General features: G+C 46.0%; 1 protein-coding gene and 1 long non-coding RNA gene across 4 annotated transcripts in view; one reads left to right on the plus strand and one right to left on the minus strand.

Moving 5' to 3' along the window:
- Window positions 1-982: 982 nt before the first annotated feature.
- The window catches only part of GAB3 (GRB2 associated binding protein 3), a 90,889-nt gene continuing 74,193 nt past the window's right edge, over window positions 983-17,678 (plus strand). Inside the window, exon 1 of one of the 3 annotated variants that reach the window (XM_080991281.1) lies at window positions 983-1,024. In XM_080991281.1, coding sequence (XP_080847407.1) covers window positions 998-1,024 — 27 coding nt within the window. In that variant the 5' untranslated portion in view covers window positions 983-997. Of the gene's footprint in view, window positions 1,025-13,855; window positions 14,871-17,678 lie in introns of those variants that run through there. The other 2 variants (XM_080991278.1, XM_080991284.1) reach the window with 2 other exon arrangements.
- Window positions 9,413-14,769, minus strand: LOC308468875. Its single transcript, XR_013981920.1, has 3 exons — window positions 14,672-14,769; window positions 9,516-9,790; window positions 9,413-9,471 (listed from the first exon to the last, which is right to left on the minus strand). It is a non-coding gene; the product is annotated as an uncharacterized lncRNA (long non-coding RNA).

A 17,678-nucleotide genomic window follows, 5' to 3' on the forward strand; every position in this document is an offset into this window, starting at 1 on the left:
GCTACCAAAAATACAAATGAAATAAGTAGCATACAGAGTCTTTCTTTTAAAAATGTTATTTTATTTTGACAAAGTAATACTCATATATATATAAGAATAAAAATGTGCACCCCAACACCAAGACCATTCCATTGTAACTATCCAACATCCCAAATTTCAGCACCTCTTGCGTTGGTTTGACCCCTTTCCATTTTAACAGTACAGTCGTACCTTGGTTTTCGAATAGAATGCGTTTCTGAAGTCCGTTCAACTTCTGAAACATTCAGAAACCAAGGCGTGACTTCTGTGGCTTCCCATTGGCTGCAGGAGCATCCTGCAGCCAATCGGAAGCTGCAGAAGCCGCGCTGGACATTCAGCTTCCGAGGCAAAGTTTGCAAACCAGAACACCTGCTTCCAGGTTTGTGGCATTCAAGTTCCAAGTTGTTCATGAACTAAGCTGTTCGAAAACCAAGGTGCGACTGTACAAATTCTACAAACACCCTCCACATCTCCTCAAAATAATTTTTCCTGCATATTCCCTGTCTTACTTTAATGGCACATGTTTATTTATCATTAATAGCTATATCCCACACCTCTTTATACAATTCTTCCATTTTATATTCTGCTTGCCCCTTCTACTTCCTAGCTATAATAATTTGTGGAGCTGTCAATAAATTTGTGAGCAAGTTCTTCATAGCCTGCAAACCTTCCACCCCATCATAAATAATGCTACCTCTGGACTTTTGGTCAGCTTTAACCCAGTGATTTCTGTTATCTCCTTAAACACACTTTGCCAGAAAATTTGTACATATTTACACCCCCACCACATGTGAACATAATTCCCAGTGTCCTGGCATCCCCTCCAACATAACACCGAATATTGCTTGTTTATTTGATTTAATCTGACTGGCGTTAAATACCACCTCCAAACTAATTTATAATAATCTTCTTTTATTCGTATAAACAGCATTTTCAACGTACAATTCTCCCATATTTCCCCCCAGCTTTGACTATCTATATGCCCTGCCAGAGTACTTTCTTAAAGGTAACTATTATTATTATTATTATTTTAAAAAATTTCTATGTGAAATTATAATAAAAATTGCAAACATTGAATCCAAACTAATACTATATAAACAAGAAAGAAAAACAAAAGAAAAAGCACACATCTACAAATAAAACCATATCTTCATTCTAATCTAGTCATTACATACATATACACATATTGACTTCCTTCCTTTGTTCTAAGACCTCAAAAATTTTACTCTTTTTAAATTGTTGTGTCTAATTTAGATTACTTCTATCTGTATACTTTTTTACACCATTTTTCTTTTTCTTTAACCCTGTAAATCATCATTCATTACATACTGATATGTTTACTCCAGAACAATGTTTTTTCATATCCTCTTTAGCACATCCCCATTCTTTTAATAATTCCTGGTCCAATTGTCCCTTTATGAATACTGTGAGTCTTGCCAGATTTATATATTCACAAAATTTAAATTGCCATTCTTTCATTGATGGAATTTTTCTCCCTTTCCAATTTTTTGCTATAAGCATCCTGGCAGCTGTCGTTGCATAAAGGAATACTTTCCTTTGATTGTCAGGAATATCGTTTGTGATTATACCTAAAAGGAATGCCTCCAGTTTTTTACTGAAATATATTTTAAACATCTTTTTGATTTCTTCATATATTTCATTCCAAAATTGTTAAAGGTAACTCTTATCACCCACAGAAGGTAGTAACACCTACCAATCTCTCCCACCCCACCCCGGCTCTTTCCTTTCTTGCCCAGCTTCCAGCTATGGATAACATGCAACCAGCATGTTAACTTGTGTTCTTCCTGTGGCTGGCTGGTGCAACAGCTGTGACAGGATGCCACTTGCTTCTTTCTGATCCTCCTCTCAACATGGATGGTCCTGCGCATGTTGCAGGATAGTTTTCGGTGCCAGCAAGTTCTCTTGCACTGTAGAGATGATCTGGCTGGCCAGCAAGAGGAATCCATAGTGGCTGGTGTCTCTTAGTTTGAGGTCCTGCCTTAGTCTTAAGTCAGGGGTGTGTGGGGTGTTAGGGTAGGGGTAGTACATTGTGGGTGGAACACATGGTGTTCCTTCTGCAGTAGTTTGTCCACCCCACCTTTGGTCCCCACCCTGCACTCTGCTCTCACCTCTGGCTCCTAGAAGCTGTCAGCATGCAACATCAGCCACACCCTGGGAATGGCTTCTACTGGCTGGCTAAACCTGGTGAGGGTAGCTGATGGCTTTTAAACTCTTAGTGAGTTAGGAACTTCCCTTGCATGTGAAGAGTGGCTGTGATCAATAGGCTGGCACTGTTTTGGTTTCTATGAATAAAGAGTTAATTTCACTGACACCATGTTTTTTATTGCTGACTTGCCCCTGACTCCAGATCCTGACAGCTAAGGAGGAGCTAGTCCAAACAGAACAGGCCCTGATGTTGTTTTGCCTCCTGGTTCTGACCCTCATTGGACCAATGACATTGGTGGATGGAGTACTCAAACACCCAACTTGGTTTTTGCCAAAGGTCGATGCGATACGTAAGCCAGGCAGGGGGGTACCTATGGATTGGCTAGGCTGGCCCCCTCCAAGGGTGCAGGCCCATGAGGGCACAAAAATCACACCTCTCCACTCTGGCTAGGAGTGGCTAGGAGCTTGCAAAAGGTAACAAAATGCAAACTCCTTGTGTTTCTTGTCCATGGTCTCTCCTGGCTTTGATACAGCTCCTTGCCAAGAGGGAAAGGGGGCACTCATACACCTCCTTGCCAGGTATGCCAGGTGATTCAAGCATTCAAGTTAGCAGGTGTACCAGCAGTCTAAGTTCATGGCTAGGCACAAGCTAAGACATTGTCCCAACACTTGCCATCCTCTACTGTCATATCCTTTGAGAACCACTGAGCTAAGACATTGTCCCAACACTTGACACCTTCCAAAGTTCTCCTCTTGAAGAGTAGGGCAGGCACAATTATCCACAAAATTAGTGTCCCGAGCCACAGGGTTGGGCAAGCAGACAGGCACTCCTCTGAATCACCTGGGTGTGCTGAGTCTGTTCATGTTGGTGCAGTCAGCTCCATGTTCTTGGAAACAGGTGGAGTCAACAGGGCCAGCTCACTGTCCGATCAATTCCTATGCACCTCTTGGGGTGGTAAAAGGAGGCTCTTTGCTGTGGGAAGTTGTGTCAGTCTGCTATGATATGGCACTCAGGGTGTCCAGTGGCACAGAGGTGGGCTTCTACCCTTATAATCCACTCAGCCTCTCCCCTGGATCTGGATTGGCCCCCCTCACACGTGCTCCCCCCCCCCAAAGATCCAGTTTCCCCAGTTCTATGTTACCATCCCAACCCTCCTCCCCCTCTGACCAATCTTACCAAGATGTCTCCACAGGACTCATGACACTGCCCTCTCTCCCTCCCTTCTTCCTTCCCACAAAGCTGATGGTCTCATTCTCCCCACAGGCCCCAATGCTATCTTTGCCTCCTTTCTCACAATCCTTGTGCACTGTAGGTTGGTCATTCCAAGTCCAAATAAATCCCAAAGTTGCCAGTGTTGCAGATAGCTCTAGAGGGCTCAGTCAGATTAACCAAATCATATGAGAAACTGCTGGGTATGTTTACCTCATAGAAGAGAATATGAAAGGGAGAGATGATAGCCATCTTCAAATATCTGAAGTACTGTCATTGTGTGTGTGTGTGTGTGTGTGTGTGTGTGTATACACACACACACATACAGGGGTACCTCGGGTTACAGATGCTTCAGATTACAGGCACTTCAGGTTACAGACTCCGCTAACCCAGAAATAGTACCTTGAGTTAAGAACTTTGCTTCAGGATGAGAACAGAAATCGCTGCACGGCAGCAGCAGGAGGCCCCATTAGCTAAAGTGGTACCTCAGGTTAAGAACAGTTTCAGGTTAAGAACGGACCTCTGGAACGAATTAAGTTCTTAACCCGAGGTACCACTGTGTGTGAGAACACCCTCCTCTAGGGCAACTGAGGGCAGCAATCTAGTTTAAGGAGAGCTTGACAGAACTGAGACGCACATAACTGTGATCTCTTATGGAAAACAATGGTTGAGAGCTTCTGGGGGAACAGCTGAAGTACTGCATCTTCTGGCCCACCTCTTGAATTGGCTGCGTGAGGTATTCCTTTGCAGTGGTGAGAGGGGAAGAGTCAGAGAGGCTTCTTGGGTCCCCTTTACCTGTAGACAAGAGCCGCTTGCACCCCTCGTCTCAGCCACTCAGAGCGAAAACATTCATCACTTCCTGTCTCAGCAACAACAGTGTCGAGAAAAAAACCAAGGCTGGATATCATTCCATGGCGCCAAGAATCGGAGGAAGAAGAAGAGGGAGGAGAAACACTACAGTAAAGGGAGGCTTCCTCTCGGCCAGCCAGCCGCCATCCTGTGACATTGGACGGCCTTGGACTTCTGAAGCACACAGGGTGGGTTCCCACACCTTCCCACGCCCCCACATATTTTGCTCCATGTTGTTTGCCAGTGGCCAGTGTGTGTGAAAGAGTGCATAGTGTTATCTTTTCTTCCCTCTTCCTTTATTTCCCCCTTCACAGACATTCCCCTTTGCTCCAGCCATGCGGAAGGATACGGCACAATAATTAAAGTACAGCCCTCACATGCATCATGATTTGGATCAAACGGTTGTTGGAGGGTATGCACCTGGAGGCATTATTCCCGCTTCCAGATAAGCCATTGTTTAGAACAGGAATGAGAAGCCTGTGGTTACAACTCCCATTTCCCTTGTGCTGACCATTGCCCATGTTGGCTGGGACTGAAAGGACATTGGTGTCCAACAATGTATGGAGGGCTACAAGTTTCCCAGGCTTAGACTCTGAATGGGAAACAAGATATGCAAAGTTAATAACCTAATAAGAGCCATGTTGGATCAGAGCAAAGTGGAGCCCTCTAGTCCATCATCCTGTCCCCCCACTAGTTAATCAGATGCCCACGGGAAACATACAAGCATGACCTTAATGCAACAGTGTTCTCCCCACTTGGGAATCCCAGTGATTGGTATTTAGTGGCAATCCACCTCCACACTGGAAGCAGTAGGCAGCCATCATGGCTAGTTGCCCATGATAACCTTATCCTCCATTGATTTGTCTATATCTCCTTTAAAGACATACACATTGCAGGCCATCATCACCTCTTGTGGGAGCAAATACCACAGAATAACTATGCACTATGAAGAAGTACTTCTCTTTTTTCCATCCTGAAGTTTCCAACATTTAGCTTCACTGGATGGCCTTGTAGGCTTCTAGTTTTATGAGAGAGGAAGAAAAATATATCTCGGTATACTTTCTTCAAGCTACACATAATTTTGTACATTTCTATCATGCTCTGCCCCTTAACTCACCCTTATTCTAAACTAAAAAGTCCCAAGCATTGTAACCATTCCTCACAGGGTCAATGTTCTAGCCCCTTGGTCATTTTGTTGCCTTTTCTGCACCTTCTCCAGTTCTGCAATACCCAAGTCGCCGAGTGGTGAGATGTATTGGGGTTTCAGCATGTCCCTTGGCTTTGATTTCCTTGGAATTAAGATAATTAGAAGGAGCATGAGATGGACGGCTCACAGCATTTAACACTTCAGCAGACCTAGATCCTCCAGTGGGTTTCTCCAACACTTCAATGGGTTTCTCCAACTCAGAGATAACAAGTCAGGACTCTGGGTCTCTTTCATGCCCAGTTACAAAACTGACTGTCTTTTGTTCTCTTGCACTTTGATGACATCACCTTCAGCGAGTGTGGAGGAAGACATCTTCCTTCCATAATAACTCTAGCTCTATACTTTCTGTGGCAACACATCACCTGTCCTTGGCCATCTTTATTTTAGTTTTGCAAATGTACGTTCTCCCAACACCTGGAGTCAGCCAGACTACGTTTCTCCACAGGTGAAGGACAAAGGATGTCCCACTTTTCTTGCCTATTCATAAAGGTAGCGACTGAGCCAATAACCATCACTTAACACAGGACATGACTGGACAAAATTTTACCAAATTAGTTTCTATGCTCTTGCAAATTGTGCGTCAAAGGTCACATCCACACCATATATTTAAAGCATTGGCTCCACCCCCACCCCCCGGAATCCTGGTAACTGTGGTTTGTTAAAGATGAAGTTGTAGCTCTGTGAAGAGTAAACTAGTTCCCAGGATTCTCTGGGGGGGGGGGAGCCATGTGCTTTAAATGTGTGCTAAGTGTGGTTTAAATGTATGGCACAGGTGTGTGAGCTCATTCAGACTCACCCCAAACTCCACCTGTCAGATTCCTGTATTAGTATTCTGGGCTGTTCTGTAATGCTGTGTTGCAATTCATTCCTAGCTGCTCTCGGGGAAAAGACACTTGCTTAGAATGCAACATTCATCTGACTCAGCAAGGATGCTGTAATTATATTTTAATTCAGCTGCCCTTTGTCCTTGCAATGGGTACCACTCAGGTCCTGATGACAAGTGTGTGACCAAAGCAGACTTTCCAATGTTCCTAACTCACTCTTCGCAGGGCCTTCATCTTTCCGAAACACACAAACACAGCATTCTGGCTCCACTGCTACCACTAGAGAATGACTGGGTGATTGAAGATGCCTGCTTACTCAATTGCACTGGGAATACACCCCGTATTGTCAGCCTAGCTGAGTGGCAGAGATTTTAAAACATGACATGCATGTTCTTTTTGATTCCTAGAATGCTGCAAGGTAGTGGTGGGGTTTCATAGAACTGCCTTATATTTCTGGAAGTCAGTTACTTTCTCCATTAGATCTTAAAAGAAAAGAAAATATGTGGAGGCAGGCAGTTCACTTAGCAGTGAAGAGACAAAAGGGCCTGCCAAAATTCTCCTTCATTTTCATCCCCCCCCCCCCACTGGTAAGCTGGAGAATATTTAGTCTGTAGGAGGAAATGGAGTTGTGGGTGTCAGAGACAGCTGGAACATGTATCGTGTGTGCTGTTCTTCACTCTCCTCCCCCCTTCCCAAATATAGCACACTGTTGTTTTCCTTGCTGTGAGAATATTGCAGAAGCACGTTAGGATTTTGCTGAATAAATGTGGCACGTGGCCACTGCAGAAGCATGAAATCCCTGCTTTCCCATGGCTTGTCATCTTTCGCAGCTCCCTCGGCCTCTATCAAGGGATTATATATATTTTTCCTTTGCTCCCTTTTTCTTTTCTTTGCTTTTATTATTGTTGCATCACCCACAAAAAACCACACTGTTGATGACAAAAATAGTCAAATTTTTTTATTTGTTTACTTTTGCTGATCGGCATTCAAAATTGTTTGAACCTACATGGCTGGCCTGAGGCATTTTTCCTGCCAAGAGGGAAGATTCAGATAGCATCACCCATTATAAGGCTGCCTACACACCACACGTTGGAAACACATTTCTGCTCCCCAAATAATCATGGAAACCATGGTTTGTTCATGTTATTGGGAATTGTGGCTCTGTGGGGAGGGTAAACTACAGTTCCCATGATTCTTTTTTGGGGTATGCATGTGCACTTTAAATATGCTTTAAGTTTATGATGCATACAGTTTTATTTCAATACTGGTAGTGAGGCAGAATCCTTCACCATTTCTGAAAGCAGCAGAGCAGAACAGCACAGAGCAGACCAGCTTAGGGCAGTGGTTCTTCAATGGTGTGGTGCGCCACACTGATGTGGCAGGAGAGAATGGCAAGTGTGGCAGGAAGATTCAAGGACAATGAAATAAACACTTAAACATTTCAGGGTAGTATAGTATAGTATAGTATAGTATAGTATAGTATAGTATAGTATAGTATAGTACAGTATGAAAATATGTTTTTATTTTTGGAATATGCATAGATAGCTTTTCAATATGAGAAAAAGAACATCAACAGATAGTGAGGACAATCCTAGTTGTGTTCCAGAATTCCCTTTCGAACAGAGTACTGGAGAAGACTCGTCTCATTCTACACTAGTAGCAGGCCCAAGCAAACCTTCCAAAAAGAAAAAGAAAATTCGGTGTGGCAAGAGCAAGTTTTTATTCTGAGAGAAAAATGTTTGAGAACCACTGGATGAGGGAATTCAAGGGGAATGGTAGAGCGGGAAATGCTGCTGCCCTCTGGCATCTGCCACCTGAGGCAGATGCCTCACTCTGATTAATGGTAGGACTGGCCATGAAAATGTACTTTTACTGCATGTGTACACCTCAGCCGTGGACACCCCCATTCCAGTCAAATTCCTGGAGGAGGGCCAGTCACCCAGGATATCAGGCATCCTTCCTTAGCCTCTCTTTCAAACTCTGAAATGCGAACCCTCTTGAGTTTCCCAGCAGCCCCAATAAGAGGCTGCTGATAGGCTGGCCAATAGCTAATATCTGAAACATAGGAAGCTGTCTTATCCTGAGTCAAACCATTGGTCCATCTTGCTCAGTATTGTCTGCATTTACTGATAGATGCTCTCCAGTGCTTCAGGCAGGGGACCTTCCCAGTTCTACCTGCAGATGTCAGAGGTGGAACCCAGAACCTTCGCCTTGCAAAACAGGTGCTCTACCACTGAGCTATGGCTCCTTTCCCCAAACCATTTGGCTGCCCCTGTTTCTCAGAACAATTTTGTGTTTTCTTCCTTTGTTTCTACTTCTCATCACCTAGCCCCGCTTCCTTGAGTCTCTTATCCTGGCCAGTCCTGCCTGTTTGTCTGCTTGTCTGCTCTGGATTCCCCTGGTTCTGAGCCTGCCCAAACCAACCTCTTAGACTCCTGATCATGCTGTACTGCTCACAACCTAGCAAGCCCATGACACATAGGTCAACCTGCTTTAAAAAGCCAGGGGCAAGGGATGTGCCATTTTAAGGCAGGGCTGTCAAACACTAATGAGTTCAAGGATCACACTCCCTGCCGTCAGGGCTGGGCCATGGGCAGAGGTCCAAAGTGAACCTGTAATCAGTACCTGAGTGTCAGAGCCACAGGACAGCTGAGGAAGCAGGGTCAAGAAGATGCAAGTTGGACATTGCGGCTGAAGAGAGCAAATCAAGACCTGTGGTTAATCCAGGAGGCAGGACTGAGGAGTGATCCAGACGTTAAGATGAAAGGTTAACCAAAGATACAGGGACATAGCAGAGCTCAGCAAGACTCTGCTACTCATGCAAGACTTAACTGGAACATAAACCTCTTTGTACTCCTTCCTTTCAAGGAGGATGCAGTAACCTGCCTAGATAGTTACGAGTACCGTAGAGGCTGGTGTCCGTTGAGGCTGGTAGGGTGGATTTCAGGGAGACCAACAGTAGGTGGAGCCAGAGCCACTGATACACAGAACAGACTAACTCTAGTATGCAAATGGCCCCTTGAAATTCACCACCCTGTTTGTGTGCAGAGATATTGTGGAGGCTATCTATTAACAGTGGCTGTTGGGATAGCCTACACAATATTTCTGCACACAAACAGGGTGGTGAATTTCAAGGGGCCATTAGTACACTATATTTTGACTCCCCCACCAGCAATTGTTTGGTTTGGGTTGGATTTCTGCAGCTGCTGCAAGTGGTGGCAGCAGTGACTGGGTTGGCCACTGTCATGACTGTGGAGGTGAATTTTACTTTGTAAGGGGATGAGGCCAAGGACTTGCTCAGAAGAGGAATTCTACCCAAGGACTAACCTCAGAACCACTTTCACAAGACAAGCCCATGATGCAAGGGTACCTCTGGCCTGTGGATGTTAGACAGCTGTCCTCTGACTCAGAAAAACCTATATTCAGAAGAATCAGTCTTCCCCAGTATTATCATCCCTGCACAGGCTTTTTCTATGACAATGTCAGGTCATTGTTGTGGGAGATCAGCAGCCAAACCTAACAAATGCATATTATTGCTAATTAGCGTGAGAAGGGGTTAACACTGCAGAGCTTTATTGCTGATAGGCAGATACTAAGACCATAGATGTTCAAGGCTCTTTGTTATATTATTTTCCCTTGTCTCCTGGAGAGTACTTCTGGTCCCTCCTCTTCCTTTGACCATCATTGGATGTGGACAGGCCTCTACTTGCTCCAGCTTTAGGCACATATCTGAAGCTGGTAATACTGTAATAAGGATTTTGGGCAGGAATTAGAACACAATTGCCTAGGGTTGAACCACTGGTTTTGTTTAGTATCCTTCTAGAGAATTTAGATCAGGCATAGGCAGTCGGCCCTCCAGATGTTTTGGGACTACAACTCCCATCATCCCTGACCACTGGTCCTATTAGCTAGGGAGGAGGTAAAAACACTATTAGTCCTATCTGGAGGGCCGAGTTTGCCTATACCTGATTTAGATGCTTGCTCACTGTTTTGTGACATTTTGGTTAGTCCTAATAAATGTACTGCCTCTCTTGTGATGTTTGGCTTCCCCACTCTTCTACCGCCCCATGATGAACATGGCTATCTACTATTTTTCTATTCTTGTGAGGGTTTTTTCAGGGTGTGTGTATATGTGTTGCTGGAGTCTAATGGAAGATCCCATTGTTGAATTAGCCAGGCAAGAGCCACTATGGCCCTAGGTATGAGTTGTTATTATAAAAAAGGAAGTTGTTCTGTGCCAGAGGGCAAATGGGTGGGCTTCCACCATACCTGGCTAGTAGTGAGAAGGACAACAGCCAGGGCAAGTGCAGAGAGTTTGTGTGTGTAAGCTGGGCTAGAAGCAGGCAGTTGGCAGAAGCCTGAGAGTGACAGCCATGCTTGATGTATGCTTGAATCCAAGGCTGTGACTGTGGGAGAAGCAATACCTTCTGGGGTGTTAATGCTGTGAGTCTCTCCATCTTTGGCTTAGGTTGTATACATATTTGTAAATAAAACATCTATCATTTGATAAATGAGGAGTACATCAGCTCCTGGTCAAAAACTATGGAGTATAAGGCCTCTTCAATAGGTCTTTCACCATATTTTCTTACCCACCTGGGGTATGATACTGCCCTCAAAACCGTGAAACAGAGGTTATGGGATATTGCCTTAGTGATTTATAATCTCGCTCACATGTGACCTGTGGCCGATCTGTGTCAGGAATCCAAAACCTCATTCCAAGGAAACCAAACCCTGGGTAAACTCCTGGAACCCTTGGAAAATCATTCTGCTTGGAGATTGGGGTGGAGTACAACACAATGTTGGCCATTTCCAGTACCCTGTGCCAGAAGCAGGCAGGAGACAGATGGCATTTGGGGGGGTCACGTTTTGGTGGCTCATGCTTTTCCTGCTTGCAGAGATAATGGGACTAAGTGAATCTCGGTCTTACCACTGTGCTACATTTTATAATCTTCAGCAAAAGGATTTCTTTAGGCAGATTTGCATAGATATGTTACAGACAATACCTGTCACATTTCAAGTCGGGGCCTTTGAAGCCACTGTAAAGTTTTCTAAATATGCACTTGGCAATTGAGGGTGGCAGTTCATGCATATAAAGGAGTGGGTTTTAATTCACACAAGCTGATTCTGCAATAAATTGGCTAGCTTTTAGGGCAGGGGTAGGCGACCTAAGGCTTGGGGGCCAGATGCGGCCCAATCGCCTTCCCAATCCAGCCCGCATACGGTCCAGGAATCAGCGTGTTTTTACATAAGTAGAATGTGTCCTTTTATTCAAAATGCATCTCTGGGTTATTTGTGGGGCATAGGAATTCGTTCATTTCTTTTTTCAAAATATAGTCTGGCCCACCACATGGTCTGAGGGACGGTGGACTGGCCCACAGCTGAAAAAGGTTGCTGACCCCTGCTTTAGGGTGCCATCAGCCTCTTTCTGTGTGTGCATGCAACTGCACAATTTGTTTTACCCTAACAGATAAAGAGAAGCCCACAGTCCAGTGCTAACCAACATTGGTGACTGGTCCTCATTGCGACTGGTATGGTGGAAGGCAGGGAGCCCAACAGGGGGTGCAGCAGGAGCCAACAATGGAAGAGCCAACTATTTTAGCTTTGTTCCCTCTTATCTCTGTTGAGTTCTACAAGGGCAACACTGGCACCAGGGAGAAGGAAGCTGATAGCCAGTGCCACATTTGGACTGATTTTAGGTAGGAAAGTGGGCAGCTGGGGGTTAGCTGAGGGAAGACCAAAGTGGGTGGGGGAGTGCCCCATTGGCCCTGATGAATCAGCCTCCAAAGTTAGCCATCACAACTCAATAAGATTTCGAAGGGGCTTACTCCCATGTAAACATGTTCCAGAGGGACAGTTCACCTCTGCTTCCTTAGGAGTAATGTCTGGCTGTTTGCGAACCCTGTGTTGTGAACGATGATCATTGTGACTATTTTCCATGCATTTTAAGCTTGAAAACAGTGATACCAGTGTTTCCCAAACTTGGGTCTTCAGCTGTTTTTGGACTACAGTTCCCATCATCACTGACCCCTGGTCCTGCTAGTTAGGAATGAAGAAACAACAGTTTGGGAAACCCCCACATCCCTCAGAGTACAGTACCGTGTAATATGCACCTGCCAACCTAAAACAACACTTAATGCATCTGAGAAAGTGCTGGATTCTAGTCCATGAAAGGTCACGCCAGAATATACCTGTTCATCTTGGAATAGTGTGGAATTCTAGACATGTTTCCTTAGAAGTAAGTTGCCTCTAATGCAATGGGACAAACTCACAGGTGCTGGCAATATATTTTTGATTACAACTCCCATCAGTGGGAGCCAGTGTGGTGTAGTCTCCGCTCCTCCACATGCAGCTGCTGGGTGACCTTGGGATGGTCACACTTCTTTGAAGTCTCTCAGCCTCCCTCACTTCACAGAGTGTTTGTTGTGGGGGAGGAAGGGAAAGGAGAATGGTAGCTGCTTTGAGACTCCTTCGGGTAGTGATAAAGCGGCATAACAAATCCAAACTCCTCCTCTTCATCATCATCAGCCCCAGCCAGCACATCTGTATGATGCAGAGGCTGATGGGAGTTGTAGTCTTAAACATCTGGAGGACACCAGACTGGGGAAGGCATGGGTATACTGTAAATTCCTATTATATTTTTATTACTACAGTATTTAAAAAGCCAAAGAGTAAAGATTTCAGGCTGCATATTTACATAGGTTTACAAAGGGGGATTTTATCTATATTTTGATAATTTTATCTAATGCTTGTCCTACTCACCACAGACCTGCTGAAATTAATGGGCCTACAGCTGTCTTCTGCCCTCAAAAGAATGCTGCATGCTGTAGATTACCCATCATAAGTGGTACTGATCCCAGAAACTATTAACAAATTACAGTGCCTAGAATTTTTAGGGAGGGATGGAAGCAGTGGCGTAGCGTGGGGGGTGCAGGGGGGGCCGGCCGCACCGGGCGCAACATCAGGGGGGGGGCGCACGCTCGCACTCGCAGCTCTCTACTAAAATCAACGGGTTAGGGGGCGCAAATTACTTGCCTTGCCCTGGGTGCTGACAACCCACGCTACGCCACTGGATGGAAGTGCTTCCAATGTGCATTAAAGATATAGTCTGTTTGCAGCTATTTGTTAATTTCAATGGGTCTACTCTGAGTAGGACTAGCATTGGATGCAACCCATTATGCCTCCACATTTTTAATTCTATTGATTTTATTGGTATTTTATGTATTTATTTTATTAAATTTGTGAAAAAATAAATTAGCATTTGATGCGTATTTTATGTAAAAGGCTTAGAGTTTGTTCTTTAAGTTGGCAGTGGGGACAGATAAAGTGGCACAGAAATTTTGTTAAACAACCAGTACACTCTCCTTGCTTGGAGGTTTTTATGCACAGGTTGGATGGCCATCTGCTATAGAGGCTTTAGCTGAGATTCCTGCAGTGGACTAGATGACTCTTAAGGGTCCATCGAACTCTAGAATTTTATGATTTTATGAAATGATCTGCAGTGAGCCGGCAAGGTTTTCTCACTCTCAGCTGTTTAACAAAATTCTAGCCCACCCACTCAACCCTAAATTATAATATTACAATGAAGAAAAGCTGCGGTTGGGATAATTTGGTATCTTTGGGGATAAATTGATATAGCTTTTGAAAACTGATTTATTTTACTTTCCTGTGTAGTGGAAGGACAGTAAGCCCCCTTCTGCTCTGGTGTTCAAAAGGCAAATCCCCTGTCTCCGGATTCTTTCTTATGCGAAGCACTATCTTCTTTCGCAGCCGGACGCGGTTGGCGGACCCCGGGGTCCTAGAAACCGAAGTGGGTGGTGGGGAGGAGGGGCACAAAGTAGACCCTTTCCACGCTGCTGCAACTGCCTGCCCGCACGCGCGCTCCAAATTTATCCGAGCAAAGCAGAAGCTTGGGGGAATCGGGCAGGCAGACCCTTCTCTGGAGTGACAGAGAGGGAGCGATAAAGAAAGAAAATTAAGAGCCTGCAAAGCGGCTCCACTGGCTGGACTTGTCAGTTTGCACGGAAAAGCCAGGCAGTGCATTGCGGCGGAGAGCCAGAGAGAGGGAGCGAAGGCGGGTGGGGGTTTGTAGCGGCCTCTTGCCCCCCCTTTTTTGCACGTGCTTGTTTTTGTTGATGGGGCTCAGCCCGGCCCCGGCATCACGTGCCTCCTCGACGGCCCTCATTGTGTCGGGATCCGCCTGTGTGTGTGTGTGTGTGTGTGTGTGTGTGTGTGTGTGTGTGTCACTGATCAATGTCATGACTTCCTCCTTGGGCTGAGCAAGCGGCTGCGTCGGGGAGGACCCGGTGGAAGGAAGCCGACTGCGTTGATCTAGTCGCCCCCACCTCCACATATACACGCTCTCTCGCTCCCTCTCTCTCATACACACACACAACTTGCCCGGCTGCACCAGCTTCCTCGGCATTCCTCTGCAGCCTGCCGCCGCCGCCGCCACCACCCTAGTTGCTCCGCGCATCGCACCAAGCCTCCTGGGCTCCCCCCGGCGGGACGGCGGGGGGCGAAGAAGATGAGCGCAGGGCACGTCGTGTGCACGGGCTGGCTCATCAAATCGCCCCCTGAGAAGAAGCTCAAGAGATACGTGAGTAACACTAATAATAATAATGAAAATAAGCTCTGTTTCTCCATACCCGCCCGCGCGTCCCCCGCTGCTCCTTTCCTTACAAGGTTTTCTCTTTTGCTTTAACAGCGGAAAGCTAGAGTGGGCTCATCGTTCCTTTGCCGTGCAACTCCTGCCTGCTCGCTTTCAAACTGCGGCGAGCTGGTGCAGGGTGTAAGCTCCTACGACTGCGGGGGGTGGGGGTGGGCAGCGCGATCCTAAAGCTGTGTCTGCTAGGAAGCAAGCCCTGCTTGAATTGAGCGGGGCTTGCTGCCAAGGTGAGTTAGGGTTAGGATTGCAGCCTTCAAGTGACAATGCCGAAATGCGCATCGGCGAAGCCCGGATCTCGTTTAGGCTCCCATCGGCATTGCGTTGCATGGGCTGATGGTGCTATTCGTAGGTGTGTGTGTGTGTTTCTGTGTGTATGATACAAATACAACTGTCGGCCCCCACCCCCTTCAGTGCTTGGGTGATGGTGGTTGTTATGCAACCTGTAGTTTGTTTTCAAACCCCAAAAACCTAACAAACCACATTTTCTGTTTCAGTTAATGTGTGTGCCTGTTTTGCAACCGACATTCAGATGCATCTTGTTTGACTTTGGGTGACTTGCAAATAACTTCTTACTCTCCCTATTGGGGGACACGCACACATAGTTGCATCCCAAGAAGTGCCGTAAAGATGCGGCAGTCTTGCAGCTGCTTCGTGTGTGTGTGTGTGTGTGTGTGTGTGTGTGTTCAGATCCTGATCGCAGCTGGACCGAATTCATTTGCATGAACCCTTAGTGTCTTTCGTAGTTGGTGTTACGAGGGCAGTGTGGAGGCGGCGGAGAGAAGGATGAAGGAGTTGCCTACTTCGGCTAGAAAGTTCAGAAGGTTCCGGGGCTCAGGACCAACTCCGTGTGTTGCAAGGAACCGTTATTTTGCAACCCACCCAGAAACTTGCTCGCGCGGGGGGCCCCTCTGAAAGTGTGCGTTGTTTTTAAAAGCCCATTGCAAGCTCTCAGCTCAGGATTTGCAAGAACACCGTAACAGTTAAATAACATCATCATTTTTCAAATGTTTGTGTGTTGGCCTGCCTAAAACAGCTGCAACTGTTCTGGTGGTCCGTGGACTCACCTCGCAGCCTCGGCCGCTTAGAATCCTCTCCCTTAACTACCCAGCCCAGCCGGTCTCGCTTTCCCTTCGTCTCAGCCCTGCCGCCTCCCTCTTCCTCCTCCCGGTTAGTCCGGTCTGTCTTCATTGACGCTATAAATCTGCTGGGCGGAGAGATCCCTCACACCCGCGCGGCTTCTTTTCCTTCTTAGTTTATACAGTGCCCTGCAAGTGCCCGGCGAGAGTACTTAGCAGACTTGGGACTGGAGGCACAGTGACTCCGGAATGCAACCAGCAAAACACATTTCCTGATCCTGTGCGTCCCCTTTGTTGCTGTCCGGTTTGTTGACTGATCGGGAATGAATGCACTTAAGCGCCCCATGCCTCCCGAGGAGGGAGAGATGCCACCTCTTAATGCAGTTCTGGCAGGCTGGCATCACTTCTTCTCTATTTCCTTACGTTTTCCTAAACTGCTGGTCCTCCTCGCCCTTCAAAGGCATCAGCTCTCCCCTCCCTCTGCCCAAACCTGGAAAATGAAAGCAAAAATCATTGCATGGGTGGACTCTTAAAAGGTTTCTTTCTTTCTAAGCATCCTTTCCCCCCACATCCATTGGGCTCTATTCTTTTTCTTGCTTTTACTCTGCTAAATTCCCTCCCCCCCTCCTATAACTTTAAATAACCATTGCAGCCAGTCTCCAGAGTGCTGCATATAAATAGCAAATTTGTAGTATCTTTGGATTTTATTTCATTGCTGACATTGACATCTGTGGGCCTGTTTTGGGATATGAAAAGCACAGACAGCTCTTATACAGCAGCATACAGATCTATAAGGATAGAGATAAGCATACCTATAATACATATAAATCTCCTAGCTGCCGTTGTTAGTAGCTCTTGAGAGTGGAACAGTCTGGGTCACTTGCACGCCTATGTAAGTTTGCAGTTAGGTTCCACTGGTTGCAGCTACTGTACACCATACATTTAAAGCACCCTTAGGATTTCCCTCAGGGAATCCTAACGAACTGCAGTTTACTCTTCACAGAGCAACAGTTCCCAGCACCCTTAAGGAACCATAGTTCTCATGGTTCTTTGAAGGAAGCCATGTGCTTGAAATGCGTTTTTAAATGTACTTAAAATGTATGGTATGAATATGGGCCTTACTGCCTGTACATCCAGATCTACCTTCTGCACCACACCACACAAGCTGCATCAAAAGCACAGCAGGTTTGTTGCCTTATCACACAATCTTACCCTTTGTGTATTCAATTCATGTGTCCCGAAACAGACTGTAGGAGCATGTTGAACTGATTCATCAAGCTGATGGGAGTTGCCTGAAACATATGCAGAGCTGCTGCTTCTTCTTTGGCGATCACTCGTAGCCGAGTAAGATTGCCTTCCATAAACATGGTTTTAACAATGAGTCCGTAAGTGACTGTGGAGGACAATTCTGGATCCACACGTCCTTCCACAGTGGGGACATTGGTTTCTGGGCGGTAGTTGATCACTGTATGGATTTGCCAAGCGCACCTTCCTCTTAGCACGTTTCTCCCTTGCGTCCTAAGTTCGAGTGTCTTCAAAGCCCACGACACATTTGATAAAGGCTGTTCTCCAACTGGAGCGCTTGCAGGCCAGTGTTTCCCAATTGTCAGTGTTTATATTACATTGGGGAAGTCATAATTAATCTGTCCCTTTTGTGTGGTTC

The sequence above is a fragment of the Podarcis pityusensis genome, assembly GCF_964106645.2.
Source record: "Podarcis pityusensis genome assembly, chromosome: Z".
Lineage (NCBI taxonomy): Eukaryota > Metazoa > Chordata > Lepidosauria > Squamata > Lacertidae > Podarcis > Podarcis pityusensis.